Consider the following 20,378-nt stretch of genomic DNA (forward strand, 5'->3'; position numbering starts at 1 on the left):
CAAAGCAGCTGTCCCCTTCCCTTCTAGCAGGGAGAGTGGGAGACAGAGGTCAGGGGGACACCTAGAAGACTCCATTACTCTAAAGAGTTTCTTGCAGACATTCTGCTGATTATTAAATATTCATTTGAGTTCCTCTTTTAAAAAGCAACAGTAGCAGCCATTGGTCATTCACTCATTAATGTGGCTTACTCAAACTTGGTGTAATGGTTGCGTTTGCGTGCTCCACTTCGGTGGCCTGGGGTGCATGGGTTCAGATTCAGGTATGGATTTACACACTGCTCATCAAGCCATGCTGTGACGGCGTCCCATGTACAAAGTGGAGGAAGATTGGCATAGATGTTAGCTGAGGGACAATCTTCCTCAAGCAAAAAGAGGAAGATTGGAAACAGATGTTAGCTCAGGGCCAATCTTCCTCACCTATATATATATATATATATATATATAATTATATATTTTTTAAATTATGTATATAAAATATATATAATTATATGTATTTATATGTATAAATATTATATAATTATATATATATAGTTTTTTAAATATAAAAATCGTTTAAAAAGCATATGAGAGCAATCAGGTTACAACATCCAGTGCCCCATGAGAGCCCTGGCTATCAGGGTGGCCAGACCGATGACTCCACTTCCCTCATTGCCCTTGTGAATCCCTAAATCTGCACTCTTCATTGAAAACAAAATGATATACGAATTGGATCAATATGATTCCTTACCACCCCTCTGGGTAAATTTCTATTTTTAAATTTTAAAAATAATGCTTATAGCAGCATTGTTAGTCATTCCAAAAAACCAAAACATCCCAAATGCCCATCAACAGGAGAATGCATACATTGTGGTATATTAGCAGAATGGAAGATTATATAGCATGCAAATAAATTAATTACAAAAACATGCAACTACATCTAAGAATCTTAGTAGCATAATATTAGTCAAAAACAAAAAAAATCAAGCAGAGAAGACATTACACAGCATAGTATCCTTTTTATAAACAGTATATTGCTTAGGCATATGTATTTATAAGATAAACCTAAAAAATAAGCAAGAGATTGAGAAACACTATATACAGGATGGTGATTACCTCTGGTGGAGGCAGTAGATATACATCATTGGTAATGTTCTAGTTCTTGGGGTGGATGATGAGTTCACAGATGTTCATTTTACTTAATTCAATATTTTAAAAAAAATTTTTTTTGCATTTAAATCTTTCTGTTGTAAAATATACCACAGATGCAGAAAACCACATGAAACAAATGTAAAGCATAATATTGCTATAAGGTAAACACTTTTGTAACCACCCAGGTCAAGAAATAGAACAGCACCAGCCTCTCCAGAACCGATTCATTTGCCCCAGCTCAACATAACCACCTCCCCAAAATACTCTCCACAGCTCTATGCTATCTGCCCTTTTCTTCCATAAAAGAAATTTTAGAAAGCACTTGGCAAGTATATGTTTTTTATAGTTTCCAAATCAGCAAACATAGCTTTTCCTCATTTTTAAGTGGCTCTGTGCACGTTCCCCTGGACACGCTGTTGTTTATTGAACCAGTCCTCTACTGATGGACGTTGCAGCTATGTTGTTTTATTTTTTGATGGATTAATGCTTGAAAAAAATATGTTATCTCCTAAGGACTCTGATGAAATTGACTCCGAGTGTGACTTAGGTAAACCACTAATCATGAACTTTTTCCCTACTTGTATGCTCTGTAGATGCCCTAGCGTGTTATCGATAAAATAATTTAAAGTTGAAGTGGAAAACATTTTCATTTCATTTTTTAAATACTTATTTTGAACTTGACAAACAGTAAAACTTACTCTTTTTCATAAAAATGTCTATCATTTTGAGAAATGCATAGTCATATAACTACCACCACAGTCAAAATCCAGAACAGTTCCATCACCTGTCAAACAAAAATAGCTCCCCCAACTCTTAGGCCCAGACACCCATTAATCTAGTCTCTGGCCTATAGTTTTAACTTTTCCAGAATGTCACATAAATGGGATCGTTCATTAGATACTCTTTTTTGTCTGGCTTCTTTCACTTAGCACAAAGCGTTTGAGATTTATCCATATTGTTGCAAGTATCAATAGTTCATTCCTTTTTGTTGTTGAGTAGTATTCCACTGGATGTTATGTACCACATTTTGTTTGGTCATTCCCCTGTTGAAGGACTTTTTGGTTGTTTTCTATTTTTGGCAATTACAAGTAAAGTTGCCATAAACATTTGTATAGAGTTTTTTGTGGGAACATAGGTTTTCGTTTCACTTGGGTAAATAACTAGGAGTGGGATTGCTGGGTCATGTGGTAAGTATATACTTAGCTTTACAAGAAACTGTCAAACCTTTCCATAGTGTCTATACCATTTTTGCATTCTCACCGGCAAAGTATGAGAATTCCAATTGTTCCACATCCTTGCCAGTACTTGGTATTGACATTTGTTCTTTTTTTAAGTCATTCTAATAGGTGTATACAAGTAGCTCCTTGTGGTTTAATTTGCATTTCCCTAATACCTAGTGATGATAAACATATGTTCTTGTGACTATTGGCCATTCATATTTCTTCTTTGGTGAAGAGTGTTTTCAAATCATTTCACCATTTTTAATTCAGTTATTTTCTTATTAAGTTTTGAGAATTCTTTATATATTCTGGATACAAGTCCTTTATCAGATATGTGATATGCAAATATTTTCTCCCAGTCTATGGCTCTTTTTGTTTCCTTAACAGTGTCTTTTGCAAAGATTTTAATTTTGATGAAATCGAATTTATCAACTTTTTCTTTTATGGATTGTGCTTTTGGTGGCATATCTAAAAACTCTTTGCCTAACCTAAGATCTAAAAGATTTTCTTCTATGTTTCTTCTAGACATTTTATAGTTGGACCTTTTACATTTAGGTTTATAATCCATCTTGAGTTAATCTTCATATAAGTTGTGAGCTACAGTTTGCGGCTCTCTTTTTTTTTTTTGCCTATGGATGTCCAGTTGTTCCAGCTCAATTTGTTGAATAGGCTATCCTTTCTCCGTGAATTGCCTTTGCAACTTTGTCAAAAATCAATCGGCCAGGGGCCAGCCCCATGGCCGAGTGGTTAAATTCGTGCACTCCACTTCCAACTGCCCAGGGCTTCGCCGGTTCGGATCTTGGGCGAGGACATAGCACACTCATCAAGCCATGCTGAGGCAGCGTTCCACATAGCACAGTCAGAAGGACCTATGGCTAGAACATACAACTATGTACCTGGCGGACTTTGGGGAGAAGAAAAAAGAAAGATTGGTGACAGATGTTAGCTCAGGTGCCAGTCTTTAAAAAAAATCTTTTGGAAAAAAACAAATCAATTGGCCATATTCGTGTGGGTCTATTTCTAGACTTTCTGTTCTGTTCTATTGATCTTTGCGTATACCCTTTCGCTTATATCGCACTCTTTTGATTACTGTAGTGTTATAGTTCTTTTTTTTCTTAAATTTTCATTTCAAAACCTAAAGACATCTTGTAACTCAGATATCTTTAAAGGGAAATATTTATTTTTTGTACTTTGTCATGTCTTGGAGAAAAAAAAAGTAACCCCAGTCTTCCTCCTTTCATTGATGTTTCCTTCTTCATCCTCCAGATATGGACAGAAACCAAGGGGGCACATGACCATGGTCATGTTTGAGGTCACTTGGGGGCAGGGACTACACCCTGGGTCCCCCCTTTTAGCCTGTCTTCAGCCTCTGAAACTAATTCTGCTGACCTCTGAGGTATACAAAGCAGAAAAATCAGGTTAGGAAAAGGATTTCTAAGAGACAAGATGTCTCCATGCTGTGTTCGTATAAAGAAGAGCACATGGGTCAGGTGCCCAGAATAGGTTCCTATCCTAAACCAGCAGCTAGAGCTTTCTGAAGACCGTGGCTGCTTGGAGCAGCAGCAGCCCCACCCCGCATCCCCCCCACCCGCCCAGGTACATTGGGTAGGAAGTCTGAGAAAACTTAAGCTTCTGTTGTTAAATGGAAAAAAATATATAAAATTAGCTTAAAGAGGAAGCTATCTTGGGAGGTAATGCAAATAATTTGTTTTGTGTTTCCTGGATATGTGACAGGTGCTGACTCTCATTGATGCCTGATTGCAAATAAAATGCAAAGTCCCCCCAAGAACTTTCAAAAAGGCTCCAGTATTACTCAATCCAGCTGCTTTAATCTGTCTAAAGAAGGTGCATGTATGAATTTTTCATGCCCTGACCAAGTCCTTTACCCTTTAATTTAGTCAAAAGGCCCAAATGAATGGGAAAATCTGTTTTGTCTGCTTAATTTTGTAGTCATTAAAACTTCCCAATTTTCTCCCTTGTCTTATAACTTCAGGAATTCAATGCTAGGTTGAAGCTTAATTTAATAACCATGTGGCATATGAAACAGAAAATAAATGTCTTTTTTTTAGCATAAAGCTGAGAAGTATATCTATCTCATTCATGGATGTAGTATATACAGGCCAGTGGATAAACAGTCACATCTGTAGAGTTTTTGGGAGTACAGACTTGCAAGACACAGAGATACGAATATGAATTCCAACTTCATGAGCTACCACTCTTTGACCTTGGACAAGTTGTATCACTTCTTTAAGCCTCACTTTCCCCATTTGTAAGATTGGGATAGTAACTCCTACCTTGCAGAGTTTTGGGAACATAAAATGAAATGATGATGTAAAAGTTACCTCAGTGTCTGGCTCATTGCGTTTAATGAATGTTAACTATTACTCTACTTCCCAATGACAGTCTGTGTGCATGTGAATCACCCCAACCTTGTTAGAATGCAAATTCTGACTCTCTAGGTCTGGGGCACGGCCTAAGATTCTGCATTCCTAACTAGCTCCCGGGTGAAGCTGGGGACAACATTTTGAATGGCAAGATGACAAAAGATGTTTGCAGGTGCAGGTGTTTTATTTGTGTAACCAATGGTTCTCTCAATATTGCCTGCACATTAACAGCTCCGAGGGAAATTTTTTAAAAAATTGATTCTGGCCTCACAAAAGAACTAGAATTTAATTTTAAAGGATCTAACAACCAGAGGCATTCACAACTAGAATCTACAACTATGTACTGGGGGGCTTTGGGGAGAAGAATTTAAAAAAATAAGAAGAAGAAGAATATTGGCAATAGTTGCTGGCTCAGGTGCCAATCTTAAAAAAAAAAGATCTAAAGTGGGACCTGGGCACTAGTATGTTTTAAAGCCTGCCCAGCTTGACAGCCAAAATTGAGGCCCTCTGCTTAGTGATTCTAATGTGCAGCCAGGCTTGAGAAAAGCCTCTTCACAGAGCTGTTTGCAAGAGGGTTTTGGTTTCCTCTGCAATTTACAGTAAATAAGAATATTTTAGGATTTCAAAGAGGCATTTTGCATTTCCTAAACTTCTCATTTTATATGGGATAATCAAGTTCAAAGCTTTGCATGTCTTAGAAGCTTTAATTGGGGCAAAATTAGACCAAAAAACAATTAATCTTCTAGTTATTCTGAGCTACTCAGATACTTGATACATGTTTGCTAATTGCTCTTTCCTCATGTGAACTTTAGCTGAAAAATATCACCTGCCTGAGAGGTAGCCTTCTGTATGCCTACAACCCCTGGACCCACAGACTCTGTACAAGGCAGAGGGGAAGAGCAAGCAGAAAATGGATTTTTGTCAAAGGCCCAGACAGTAAAGAGGGGAGTTCTGCTGTACGCTACGGGGAGTTCCAGAGGAAGTTACAGGCGTTCTCTCTCTCATGAGATGAAGGCATAAGTGGGGTAAATAGACTTGCTAAGTAAATTCAATAGAGACCGCACCCAAGTCCTCTAATCCTTGTTATAGTGCAGACTCTGCAACTAACCTTCCTTGCAAGCCCCATTTCTCTTCCCTGTTTCCTGTCTTATCATGTGTAATAAAAAAAGAGAAGGAAGTACAACGAGCAGAGTAAAAGTGTAAATTTCTGAACCTGGCATGTAGAAGATTAACACATATTCAGTGAATGAATAAATAAATAGTATTCTTCACGGCAGAATGGATTTGGTGTCAGATGGGTCTGTCTTAGTTATAAGGGGACACAATAACTCAAGTATTTGGAAATGATTCCCATCATAAAAAGATTTACCCTTAAGAGGGTCCTATTCTGGAGACCCAGGGTGAGAGTTATTACAAGTGTTCAGTGGATTCCACAAAATGGACTCGTGGGAAATTCGGAGGCACAATGTCTGTCTTCACATGTGTCATCCCGGAGTCTTCTCAACCTGGTCAGGCGAGTTGCAGGTGTGATTAGCATCGTTTTACACAGAAGCACTCATGTTCTAGCTCTGTCCCCGCCCCCATCCTGCACCAAGAATGCTGGGCAGATGTAACTCCTTTCTGTACTATAGATATCTGTTGGAAAGGCACATTAATGTTCTAGTCTTACTTAAAACTGAGGTTGGAGGCAAGATATACACTTGTCAGTCATTTTTAATAAATTTCATGTTTGTGCATAACACTATCAAGTGTGTTGTGTAGCCATTAAGAATGCCAATTTGGAGCCAGCCCTGATGGCCTAGAGGTTAAAGTTCGGCACTCTTTGCTTTGGTGGCCTGGGTTAGGTTCGGCTCGTGGAACCACACCACTCGTCTGTCAGTAGCCAGGCTGTGGTGGCAGCTCCCATAGAGGAACCAGAAGAACCTACAACTGTATAAAACTATGTAATGGGGTTTTGTGGGGTGGAGGGGAGAAGGAAAAACAAAAAGGAGGAAGATTGGCAACAGATGTTATCTTAGGGTGAATAATGCCCTGCAAAAAAAAGAACGCCAATTTGTGCAACTTGGGCAAGTTGTAGTTTGATGAAAGGAAAACAGAAGTGAATATGGTTAGGCTCATCCTTTCTTGTTCCCTCTCTTTTCTGTCATTTATTTGTGAAACCCTTAACTGGAACTTAGTATGTACTGGGCACTCAACCTGGTCACTGCTTTCAAACAAAGTCAACCTGGCCACTTCAAAGACTTGCAGGATAGTAAGAGGAAAAACTTGAGTCAGAAGAGAATTGCAGTGTGAATCATTCAAGTAACTGAAAACCCCAAATTACTTATACTGTGAAATCAGTTGCCCAGGGTGGTCAGGAATGGGCTGTCCTGGGTAATAAAATATTGCAGTTGATAAAGAATGGCCCTGCGTTCCATTTATGGATTACCACTTTCCCAAGAATTAAAACATGGTACAAAAGAAAGGGACCAATGTTTTCTGATGGCCTACTTTCTGCCAAAAGAAGGCACTTCACATGCGCCATTTCCTCTGGTTGTCGCTACAACCCTAAGAGTAGATATTAACCTTGTACCTTTACAGACGAAGAGGCTGAGACTCATAGAGGTTAAATGACACATTCAAGATCAAGGGCTCATAGTCCTGATACAGCCAGAACTTGACACCAAGTTCATCTGTCACTAAATCCTATACTCTTTCCATACCATGTTTTATATGGAAACAACCCTCAAATAGCGTATGCTTAGATGTCATCCCCAAATATTTGTTAAATGGATGCTTTGACTGATTAAGTTAATGAATGAATGAAGCAAGTTCTACTGGACATCACTTAATCTAATCTTCTGTCATGATTCAGAAGCTGCTTCATGATGAATATCCTTCATTACAGATGAAAGCAGCACAATTTTGTAGTTTCTCACACTCTATTCATGCATTCACTGCCTTCATGAGTTTTGCCATGTTTCACCACTCTTTATGCTATTGTTCTCACAGAATCCTTTAAATCAACTCAGCTTTTATTTCTTGACTAAAACAGTATACCCCTGTGGTAAATTAAAAACCAGTATCACTGAGAAATAGAAGGTATAAGCAAAAAAAAAAAATGCAATGAGACTAAAGTGGCGTTGTTAAATTCTACCCAGATACCATTATCTGCCTGGTAGCCTCCTGTTTTATTAAAAGGAAAAATAGAAGGAGTTAGGGGTGTGGGGGTCTGGTTGCAAGTTATACGTAATTTGAAGGATTGAAATAGAATTAAAAAGGGAATAAATTCCTCTCTGAATAGTCCAACTCCTTTTAGGTCTCAAGTCTGTCCTATCTAAAATCATGTTTCATACTTCTAGTGATATTTCCCACATTTTGGGAAATACTGTTTCAGTGGAAACTACAGATATTGAACTGAAACATCTGACTGGTTATAAATTTTAACTTCACTAACTGTATGTCCTACAATGGACCCCTTTGAGCTGGTTTCCTCAACTATAACACGGTAATGATAATACATATTTCATGGCCATATTTTCAAGACTAAATGATGTAGTTATAAAAAGCCTAGGGCAATGCCTGTCACATAGTAGGTATACACTAAATATTCGTTCCAGTCTTCCCTTCCCCTTGTTGATAGAAAAGAAGAAGCTTCTAGAGTGGGCTTGTCTGATGTGCTGGTTAAGAGCACTGGGTGGTTTGTATGATGTGGTGGTTAAGAGAAGTGGTGGTAAGCATTTGGGGCTTACCAATACCTGGGTCTGAGCCTGGCTGTGCAATCTTAGGCAAGTTGCTTTACCTTTCTGTGTCTCAGTTTCATTCTTTAAAAGGAGGATGTTTCAGGGGCTGGCCCCGTGGCCGAGTGGTTAAGTTTGCGCGCTCCGCTGCAGGCAGCCCAGTGTTTCGTTGGTTCGAATCCTGGGCGCAGATGTGGCACTGCTCATCAAACCACACTGAGGCAGCGTCCCACATGCCACAACTAGAAGGACCCACAATGAAGAATATACAACTATGTACTGGGGAGCTTTGGGGAGAAAAAGGAGAAAAAAAAAAAAAGGAGGATGGTTCTGCCTTGCCGGCTTCCCGGGAAGACTAAATGAGATCATGTGTTAGCAGTGGCCTAACACACAGTAAGAACTCAACAAGTGATAGTTGCTTCTGTTACCATCACTGGTGAGAGGAGGCAGTATTTGTTAGGGAATGATGTAATTTGATCCATATGAAGAAAATGAGCCTGGATAATGGGTGGCAGGACAGCACGGCAATCGGCTGCACAGGTGGGGAGTGTTAAGAGGCGAGAACTACCTCAGAGCAGCAGCTCAAGAATTTCACTCTTGTCCAGACTGGAACAGGCAAAGGAGAGAAAGGAGCCCAAGGGAACGCCCAGATAATGATAGGATTCTCCTGGGAAAGGGGGGTTGGAGGGGGGCGGTGTCTCCTCAGCTCCCACTCTGTCCAGGACTGAACTGTGAAGTCAGACAGTAGGAGAATATCTTGTTTTCTGTTCAGCTTTTTTCACAGTGACGGTCCCTGTGGAACTGTACACAGTAGACTATGGCAGCAATGTGACCCTGGAGTGTCATTTTGACACTGGAGGTCCTGTGGAACTCAGAGACTTAAGAGCCAGTTTGCAAAAGGCGGAAAATGATACATTCTTGCACAGTGAAAGAGCCACGTTGCTGGAGGAGCAGCTGCCCCTGGGGAAGGCCTTATTCCACATCACCCGAGTCCGAGTGACGGATGCGGGGCAGTACCGCTGCCTGATCATCTATGGGGCTGCCTGGGACTACAAGTACCTGACTCTGAAAGTCAAAGGTGAGTAGTGTCAGAGACTGGAATCCGTGGAGCCATCTCTACAACACAGGACTTGCATTAGGTGCAAGTAACAGAAGGCCGCTAACACTGGCTCAAACCAAAACTGGGAGCATAGTCAGAAAGAGACACTGCTATCTCTGAGAAAACCAAAGCACCTGCTCAGAAATAGCTTTTGGCATCTGAGTATGAAGTAGCTGAGGTGAGGGTAAGTAGGGGTAGGAGCTGAAGGACTGAAGCAGGTCTAGAGGAAGCCAGGAAAATGAGGCCCTGAAAGGTGGGAGGGTAAACCCTGCCTAGTTCCTAATTCTTCCAAGGAACAACACTGACTTGATTATTAAGCCACTCTTTCAGAATCCAGAGTTTTTAAACCACAGCTTATCATCCATTAATATCAATTTAGGGAGTAGTAACCAGGTGGATGTTTTTTCCCAATAAAATGAATGAACCGAATGAATAGAATAGCATGGAACAGATCAGAGTCCATCACACAGTAGGGCTGAGTGTCGTTGTGTGAACTTTTATTTCGGAGGGTGGGGGGTTGTGTGTATGTTGGCTCATGGTGTAAACTTTTTCTCTCACTCTGAGTCACAGTCTAAAAAGTTTGGAAAACACTGCTCTAGTTGCAGCCTCAGCTATTGCAGATGAAGTCCAGAGAAATGAAGTGGGCGGCCTGAGGGAGCCCAGTTAAGTCAATAGGTGTCCTCATTCCTCTGGGTTCAGGGCTCTCTCCACCACAACACGAGCCAAGAATCTAAATCTGAAGAGAATCCTCAAGTTCTTGTTTGTTCTGGGAGAGGTCATTTGGGGAAAGACAAGTAACAACTTTTTCAGTTGTTACTTGTACAATAACAGATTTGGCTGTGTTCCTTGGCTTGTGTTTTTCAGCCTTTATTGACTATTGTTAGCTAAACTATGCCACTTTTTCTCTGTCCCTTCCCCATTCCACCCATTAGGCCTCAGAGAATCCATTCTGTCTTCTGGAGGGTCTGTGGATTTTGGTCCCTAGAGACCACTGACCTTGGCAGCAATGATGTGACTTTATGATCTGATACAAAGAAGGACAAACCAGAAGGATTAGACATAAGGGTGAATGTTGTTTTCACCCGTGACATTGAATGAATTATTTCACCTTTAATAATCTCACATTTTCCTTGTTTATGAAAGGATAGCTATAGTAGCTATCCTTTTTTAAATAAGATTATTGTAAAAATAATAAGATACCACATAAAATTATTGTAAAACTTAAAAAAGATAATAGACATAAAGAACTGAGCATATGGTGAATGTCCAGTGATTTGGTTAAAAGACTCTTTATTATAGGGACAGTGACCTCCTTACACTTCAACCACCAATAAGTCATCAGGCAAGTCATTAGCCTGGATATAACTGCCTTCTATTTTTAATGCATTTCCCACATCCAGGCATCAGCTGGGAGGAACTCCAGAACATTGAACTTCGTCTGAGTTCAATTAACAGGAAGAAAGAGGGCTGTACATTCTCATGATCCCCTAATGTCCTCAGGTCTTTGCACCCCTACGTCACTGCCCCCATGTTTGTTGATCTGTATTTGAATGCTATAATGCATCAAGGGTCTTTGAGCAATTTAGGGCCAGTCACTCCACTCTCTTTCCAGCTGAAGGCTGCCCCTCATTCCTGGGAAGGCAGTCTGCCTGCTTCCTCGTCTAGACCAGGGATGGCTCAGGTGTGGAGAAGATTTATTCCTTAAATCTTCACTAATTAATTCTTAGACCCTTAATGGTCTTCAAACTAGGGTACATGAGGGTCACAAAGACTTTAAGGGATGTGTGGGCACAGTTTTAGGAAACGAGTTTCTAGATCTTCATTTTCCCCAAGTACTCTTTCCCCAAATTGAGTGTGCCTGAGAATGTGCCTTCCAGGCAGGGCTCTTGGAGTTCCCCTAAAACACTTCCTCTTTTATTATTGCTTTCTCCTACTTCAGAAAAAGCCTACCTGTCACCCACCACGAACATAGCGCATTGTCCCAGGGTGTAAAAATGTCCACAGCGCTAAACAAAAGAGTGATTGGAAGTATTGATACATTATCAAACTGTAATGACTAAGAAATCCTTTTGCAAATCAGGTACTATCAAATTCTCTGTTTTAACACAATTGAAGGAGGCCCTACTAGAGTCAACAGCTTATAATAAAAAATTGATTTTTGCCATATAAACCACAAGGCATGCAAAGAATGAAATGACATTACTATAACGAAACAGCTCCCATTCCTATCTATTCATACGAGCAAGATTCTTTAGCCCTCATAGCTGTAAAAAATGAAAAATAGAAATAAAATTGATGCTGAACCTTGTCGCATTCCAACCATAAGTTATATGCATCTTCAGGTTCATGAACAAATTGAAAGAGTCTCATTCACATCCCATTAAGAGACACACTCCTAGTAAATGTTTATCTTTATGTTTAATAATTATCAATAGTCATACTATTTTACATTTGATTTTACATGTGTTGATAATAATGGAAACTAGATTTCAATGCAGAAGAACACTTTGATCACTGAAAGCCTCATGGTCACAAGAAAAAAATTTATTTCAATAGCTATACATATTTTGTTGTTGCAAAGAAACATAAGGATTATCAATGAAAGAGGTTTCACATATGCTGTATTAGGATAAAATCCTGTAGAAAAAGTGGAATGGGAACTGAGGTTCAAGGAATAAAAAGAAACAATGTAAAGGTCTGACCATTAGAGAAGAATTTTTGTATGTATTTTTCAATGGACAGTGGTGTGTATAAAAGACACTGTCTTTGATATCTAGATGACATTGGATACATGTGTAAGAGTGAAATAATTGTTTTACTAAAAATTTAAATGTTCACAAAATGCTAATCAACATATATTTTTTCCAGTACAGAAACTTACAAAAAACTTGAAAAGAATTTAATAAATATGTGAGTAGGTGCATACTGCATCACAATTCTTTTTTTTTTTTTGAGGAAGATTAGCCCTGAGCTAACGTCTGCTACCAGTCCTCCTCTTTTTGCTGAGGAAGACTGGCCCTGAGCTAACATCCATGCCCATCTTCCTCTACTTTATATGTGGGATGCCTACCACAGCATGACTTGCCAAGTGGTGCCACGTCCACACCCAGGGTCTGAACCAGCAAACCCCAGGCTGCCAAAGCAGAATGTGCGAACTTAACTGCTGCACCACCGGGCTGGCCCCTGCATCGCAATTCTTTTAGGAGGAATGCAAGAAAAAAAAAGTTGAAGACAATTACCTAAGAGTATTCTACCCTGAACAGGGGTCTCTGAAGGAAACAGGGAAGATCTGGGGCCCCAGTTAGGATTTATTTAAATGGAATAGGACTAGACAAAGGATGTGCTTTTAACTTAAAATGCCTCATCTATAGCATAAACCTTGACAATAGGTTTGTAGCACGTTCTCTGATGTCTGGGCAGCAGTTTGCATTAAATATAGTGAAAAGAGAACTGATTTCGAAAGTACACGGGAAAAATACTAGCTAGACTGGGTAGTGAGTCTAGAAGGGATAGTAATATGAGGCTTCAGTTTCTGAAAAGCCCAGCTGCAACTACAGGACTATGAAATCTGAGAAAGGGCAAGGAGCATGGCTGAAGACAAGAGCACAGTGGCCTGGAAAGGCCCGGAGAGTCCAGGGATGTCATGGAGGAGCTTGGGCTGAGAACTGGCCTGTGCAAAGGATCCCAGACAGGCGCAGAGCAAATACTGAGAACAGAAGGGCCAAACCAGCCTGAAGGCTGGGCAGGGCGTGAGGATGGGGACGGGAGAGAGCCAACACCCAGCATGGGCAGAGGCTTATCTAAATACTTCAGACCAACACAAAGGCCCAAGATAGACAGGAGTGTAATGTCAGCAAGGAGAGGAAGGAGGTAGGATGGCTTCCATTTTCTCTCAAAAGAGAAATGGCCTTCACCTTAAGAAGGGAAGACAAAGGTCATGGGGAGGAAACAGCCCAAAATAAGCAATGCAGCCGTGAAAAGACACCTGCGGTTTAGCCTCTAGGCCCAGAGAAAGCATTTGCTCAGAGGGTAACTCTCTCCTCTCGGTGTCTTTTCTCCACTGGAGAAACAGAAGGGAAGAAGGAAAGCTAAGAAAACAATGTCCTGAAGTTTGAAGGGGGAAAAAGCTCCTGGGAATCACAAGCTTTTTAACCTGATGTTCCTCTCCAGGCCGTTTAATAGACGAATTGGGAGCAATCCTAAAAGATTTATTTCAGTGATTACCAGAAACATACCTGGATTCTCTAACACTAAGGCATGTAAAACTACATTTTTTCACCTTAGTTGCTGTCATGATGATGATAAAACAGATTATACTATGTATGGTTTATTTCAGAAATGATAGAGTTGCCAGTAACATGTGTCAGATCGTAAGAGATAACCAGGGAAATAGAAATCATTTAATCCAGTGGAAACTGAAATCTGAAAATAGTGATTCTTTTGACAGAAAGACTGAGATACCAACCAGGGAACAGGAAGGCAAATCAGTGATTAGCAATAGCAGCGAGCCCCTTCCACTGCTGGGCTGGAGGGAAGGGAGGAAGGCGGGGGAGCCCAGAGGCCAGAGTCACTTGACAGACACTGCAACCCCAATGGGCCTGTCCAGTGGTAGCTAGAGCCAGGGGAGAGATGCAGCTGCTGCTGGAGAGGTCATGATAGTTCAGGGCATGAAGGAAAAATACCGTAACTTCTCCCTTACGCTCACCCTCCCGTCTTCTCAGCATGCCTCCTATCGGCTGTCAAGAGCCTAGGGTACACAGCCGCCAGGAGTCAGCCTTCCTGCAGTATAGAGACGAGAAGAAAAATTGAGGGATGGATCTGAGGGCAAGCAGGTCCTGCACTCACACGGCATACATCTTGTGCATAAAGTGGTAAAATGTAGGATGAATAATAGTATAGTTGACTGAATCTGTAACAGACAGGACAAAACTAGTACAGTCAAGTGCCAAATAATGACGTTTATGTTAACAATGGACTGCATATATGACAGTGGTCCCATAAGATCAGTACCATATAGGCTGGGTTCGTAGCAGACTATACCATTTAGGTTTATGTGGTACATTCTTTGATGTTCACACAAGAAAATTGCCTAACAATGAACTTCTCAGAATGTATCCCTATCATTAATCCATGCGTGATTGTAGTTGTTGATTCAGGGCCAACAAAAGGTGATTGACGGTCTTGGGTCAACCTGGAGACAGTCTCCAAGTGCAAAGGGGTCTGTTATAGCCAGCCTAGCTGGGCAGTAGATCATTCATTTAACAAAGTTGATATTATGATGTTAGGCTGTATTAAAACCCTGTGTTGGAGCTGGCCCAGTGGCGCAGCAGTTAAATTCGCATGTTCCCCTTTGGGAGCCCGGGGTTCGCTGGTTCAGATCCCGGGTACACACATGGCTCCACTTGGCAAGCCATGCTGTGGCAGGTGTCCCACATATAAAGTGGAGGAGGGTGGGCACAGATGTTGGCTCAGGGCCAGTTTTTCTCTGCAAAAAGAGGAAGATTGGCAGCAGATGTTAGCTCAGAGCTAATCTTCCTCAAAAAAAAACCCCACAAAAACAAACCCCTGTGTTGAGGGGCTGGGAGTGGTTAAGTTGACACACTCCACTTTGGTAGCCCAGGGTTTCACTGGTTCGGATCCTGGGCACGGACCTAGTACCACTCATGAAGCAATGCTGAGGTGGTGTCCCACAGAGCAGAGCCAGAAGGACCTACAACGAGAGTATACAACTATGTGCTGGGAGGCTTTGGGAAGAAGACAAAAAAGAAAGAGAAGATTGGCAACAAATGTTAGCTCAGGTGCCAATCTTTAAAAAAACAAACAAAAAAACCCCCGCTGTGTTGAGCCTAAAGTGTGCTCAGCACGTAGGAAGTAATTAGTCACACTATACTTTGTGCTGATTAGATAATATCTGGAATATAGGTAGTGTTACATCAGCAAAAATAAACCCAAAGACCAGTATCTGCAACTTGGGTTGAAAACTATGTCCTATGAGATATGGTAGAAAAAAGTAGGCATGTTTTACCTAGAGGGGAAAAGACTATGGAATCTTGCCAGTTATCTTCAAATACATGAAGGGGTGCCTCGTCACAGGGAAGAGCTAATAGTAATTGCTAACACCAATTGTGTATTTATTATGTTCTAGGTGTCTATCTAATTTAATCATCCTCACACCTCTGTTAAGGATAAGTTTTATCGTATTTTATAAATGAGAAACCTGAGGGCTTGGCAGGTCATGTAACCAGCCCTTGGCTCAAGCCTGGTCAAAACTTTCAGACTCTAAAGCCCATGCTTTTAACTACTATGCTCACCATACGTTGTTTTCCTAAGCCAGCCAAGTACTGATGGGCTGAAGCTATGATGAGGCAAAATTTGAATTGGTATAGGATGATCTTCCCAAGAAAAATTTAACTTAGTGTCTAATCATGGCAATGACTGCTTCTGGAAGTAAGAGCTTCCATTCACAGATATATTTAACCAAAATTTAGTTATCTAGCAGGTTACTAATATCAGAAAAGAGTTATTATTAAAGGTAAAAAGGGACATTTCATAATGATAAAAAAGTTAATTTGACAGGAATACAATTCTAAATGTGTATACATCTAACAACATAGCTTCAGAATATACAAAACAAAAATTGACAGACCTAAAAGAAGAAGTAAATAAATCTCCAATTATATTTGGAGATTTCAACTCATCTCTATTATAACTGGTAGAACAAATAAAAAAGAAAATAGAAGAGTTGAACAACATAGTTAGCCATCTTGACCTAACTGGCATATATAAAACTTAAGCTCAACAGCTGCAGAAGACATATTATTTCCACGTGCATGTGAAACATTCATCAAGATAGTTATATAGCAAAGTTGCTACAGAATATATAAATCATTAAGTAGGAAGTCAGACTAGTTGAATTTTAGTATCACTCTCACCTCTGAAATTCTAAAATTTACTCATTTTTTCATAAGAATACCACTCTCAGTCCAGCTTGTCCATTGTGTGTTGCTGATAATGATGTCTTCTTAGGCACTTCCCAAATACAAAAGAGGCTGTGGCAGTGTTTTTCATATTGTATCAATGTAGGATACGGGCTTCTGTCCCTTCCCCAAACCTTGCTGACTCTTTTAGTTGAATATCCCTCTCCTCTGCTCCCTCTTTTTTATATCCCAAGTCAAAGCCTCAGCCCAGCTCCTGATTCCTGGCCCTTCCACCTGAAATCATCTCTCAGCTGGCCACCAAAATCAGCTTCTTGTCCTGAGCTACCCTGCAGGACCAGGCCAGACCCTCACCCACAACACATTGCTCCTATGAATCCATTTATTCTACTCCATCTCCCGCAAAGACCCCAGGGCTTACAGAAATAATCTACAATATAATAGCATGAACTGATTATAAGAGGACATCAAACCAAGGGAAAATAAGTGTAGATAAATAACATAAAATGAGAGATAAAGTGAGTACTCAAAACGTATACCTCAGATGCTGTTTGTTGGTGGTAGACCAAAATTTGGCTCCAAGGAGGGTGGTGAGTCTAACTGGTTCAAGTCTTTCAGCAGACTGCTTCAGAGCTTGATTCTCCTCATCTGCTGCTAGTTCTGAGTGCTCCTAAGTCCCCCAGGAAAACAAATTCCTCTTCCTGTGTATGTTGCTCCATCCCCAGACTTCTGCAATTACGTGGAGAATTGTCCTCTTACGATGATTCCAGTGCAGAATTCCGAATTCTGTGGCCATGAAGGACATGAGTTCAAGGCGCCCCACCCACCCCACAGATTCTTATTTATAAAATAGGGATATGAATTTTACCTGCCTCTTAGGGCTCTTCATGTAGTTTAAATGAGATAATATATGTTAAGGGGACGGAGTCAGGTTTTAGAGCCACTCACCCCTACTTCTCTCCAAGTTCTGGACTAAGTGAGCTATCCACACAAGAATCAATAGCCAAATGGGAAATGAACTCTGTTTTTAAAATTAATAACTGGATGAGCACATAATTTTCCCCTTTCGCCTATCCCAACTTTGAGGCTTCTCTGGTCATTTATACTGGAGAACATGACTTAGAATAGGGGCCTCTTGTTTCTTGCTCTCTCCTCTTAATCTAAAAGTCCAGGTTTGCAGATCAGATCCTCATGACCCTTATCTATCCAACCTCCTGGATAAGAAAATCTGCCCTACCCACCGAGTCACAGGCAGATGCTGGAATACTGTGAGCTGGGAAGACGGCAGGCCCAGAGAGGATGCTTTGCTGCATGGAGACAAGAACTTCAAGAGAGAGCCACAGGTTATGAACAGCACTTCAAGGCACAGTCATCCTGCTCTCCAGTGAACCCAATGAGTGTCTTTGGCTATAACTAAACAATTAGCAACTCATAATAGAGACACACCAAGGGAGGTGTTCAAGGGGCAAAAATTGTGGAAAGGGACATGAACATTCCTTCCTCCTCTACAGCATATAAGAGCTCAGGGCATAAAGCTTAGCACATATAAAACACTTACATATTTGCCACTTCCCACATGGCTATCATTATTTTAACGTAAAATCTCTTTGCACAAACTTTGTACCCATTTATACTTCTAACAATTTAAGGGAAAAAACCAGTTTCATCACACCTGTGCACATATATACCTTTGCTTTAAAGATTGTATTGAAATTCTACACCTTAAGAAAATACTTCCTACCTATTGAAAACTCGTGCTCATTCCCTCTTTCCTTCACCGAAAATCAGCAGGTTACTTTCCATACTCTCTGGTTATCTGCATAGGTTATTAATATTTATTTTTAGCTATCATCTGAGATAATTGAGCTATTTGTCCATATTTTGTCCTGTTGCTCTCAATGTCACTTGTGTCTATTATAGACCTGTTTTTTAAAGGGCAGAGAGCCATATCTGATTAATTCACTCAGTGTATACTGCACAGAAGAGGGTGTGTGTATGTGCGTGCGCGTGTCTGTGTTGGAGAGGAAAACTACACGATATACCCAATTCTTGACTATTTATAGGCAGAATCTAGGTTTTTTTTTTTTTTCCTGCTAATCTCAAAGAGAACAGAAGAAAAGGGGGAGTGGAAAGCCAATTTTCTCTTAGAAAGGTAATAGAAAGAGTACTAAAGAGAGTGAGATATGGGGGTTATCTAGTGATTTTATTTATCCATCCTCTCTCTTCTCTCAGTCCCCAACTGTGAGATAATTTACAGTAAGATAGGAAGCCCCAGAGTGTGGTGGCATAGAGCACTGTTGAGATCTGAAATCAAACTTCCAATGTGCAAATATTGGCTCCACCACTTATTAGTCCTGTAACTGTAGGCAAAATACTCAAGCTTCAGTTTCCTCCAACAAAAATTGGGAATATCAACAATGCCATTTTTATTGTGCTGCAAGAATTAAATACTTCAATGTATGTAGACTGGCATGATATCTAGGACAAAGGAAATGTTTGAAAAGTTAAAACGATTATTACTTAACATTGATAATGATAGTTGTATTCATTTCACATGGCATTGAGTACAGAGCTCTATAAGAATCAGAAAAGAAAGACATGTTTCTTTTTCTTCTTCTATTTTTCAGCTTCCTACAAGAAAATAAACACTCATGTCCTTAAGGTCCCAGGGACAGATGAGGTAGAGATCACTTGCCAGGCTGAAGGTTATCCCCTGGCAGAAGTGTTCTGGCCAAATGTCAGTGTTCCTGCCAATACCAGCCACACCAAGACCTCTGAAGGACTCTACCAGGTTATCAGCGTTCTGCGCCTAAAGCCACACCCTGGCAGAAACTTCAGCTGTGAGTTCTGGAATGCTCATGTGAAGGAACTTACTTCAGCCATCGTTGACCCTCAAGGTAAGAGCTACCTGCCCTTCCAGCTCTATCAGTCAGGGTTCAGACAACGAATAGATGGCACACTCAGAATGAGTAATTTGAGGAGAGTGTAATAAAGGGAATGTTTATGAAGGTGTGATCAGGATTTAGAAAAACTAAGGATAGTGCTGGACCTTAGGCCTTCACCAGTGGGGGAGCAGTTACCACTGTTGGAGAGGTTACTGGAACCTGGAGAAGGGAGCCGTAGAGAAAGCACCACTTGACAGGAGCTATGGCCTGCCGTAGGGGGATGCTGCCACCTGTGGCAACAACAAAGGGCGGAAGCCTAGGGAGTGACTAACCCAACCTAGTTCTCTTCCTACCCTCCAGTCTCCTGCTGGTGCCTCCCATTGATTGAACTGGAAATCAGAGAACAAAGGAGTCCACTGATAGGGACTCAGAGCTCTCAGAGCTCAGAACAGTGTTGAGGTTTAGAGAGTGGATCTGAAGATGAAACAGAAAATATGCAGCGCAAAAGCCTATCATGATGATTCAGTGCTATGAGTTAGCAGGATAAATAGTGGTTACGGGATTTTCCAGGAAAACTGGCCTCCTACAAAAATCCTTCAGAGCCTTCGCAGGCTATGCTGAATCCCGTCCTTTAGAACTTCATACACCAGCAAAATTTCAAACAATTTTGGGAGTCTGACAATTTTTTTATTTGCCAAGTAAGAACATTTATTTGCTAAATAAGAGTAACTAACATCTAGTATCACAATTATTTCATAAGAGACAGGTCATTTTATCACCAAGCACATATGTTTCCTATTGCTCCTGTAACAAATTACCTCAAACTTCATGAGCTTAAGACAACACAAATTTATTAGCTTACACTTCTGGAGATCAGAAGGCTGAAATGGGCTTCACTGGGCTCAAATCAAGATGTCAACAGGATTGCAGAGGCTCTAAGATAACATTTATTTTCTTGTTTTTTTCAGCTTCTAGAGGCCCCCTGCATCCCTTTGCTCATGGCGCCTT

General features: G+C 40.6%; 1 protein-coding gene across 3 annotated transcripts in view; it reads left to right on the forward strand.

Moving 5' to 3' along the window:
- Positions 1-20,378, forward strand: part of PDCD1LG2 (programmed cell death 1 ligand 2) — a 70,423-nt gene that overhangs the window by 22,962 nt on the left and 27,083 nt on the right. For all 3 annotated transcript variants that reach the window (XR_011531459.1, XM_008525238.2, XM_008525236.2), the window contains 2 exons: positions 9,224-9,529; positions 19,113-19,382. Coding sequence is in view for 2 of the 3 variants with exons in the window: in XM_008525238.2 (XP_008523460.1) it covers positions 9,224-9,529; positions 19,113-19,382 (576 nt within the window). In the remaining variant the exon portion in view is untranslated. The remainder of the gene's footprint in view (positions 1-9,223; positions 9,530-19,112; positions 19,383-20,378) is intronic.

This window comes from Equus przewalskii, chromosome 22 (assembly GCF_037783145.1).
Source record: "Equus przewalskii isolate Varuska chromosome 22, EquPr2, whole genome shotgun sequence".
Taxonomy (NCBI): Eukaryota; Metazoa; Chordata; class Mammalia; order Perissodactyla; family Equidae; genus Equus; species Equus przewalskii.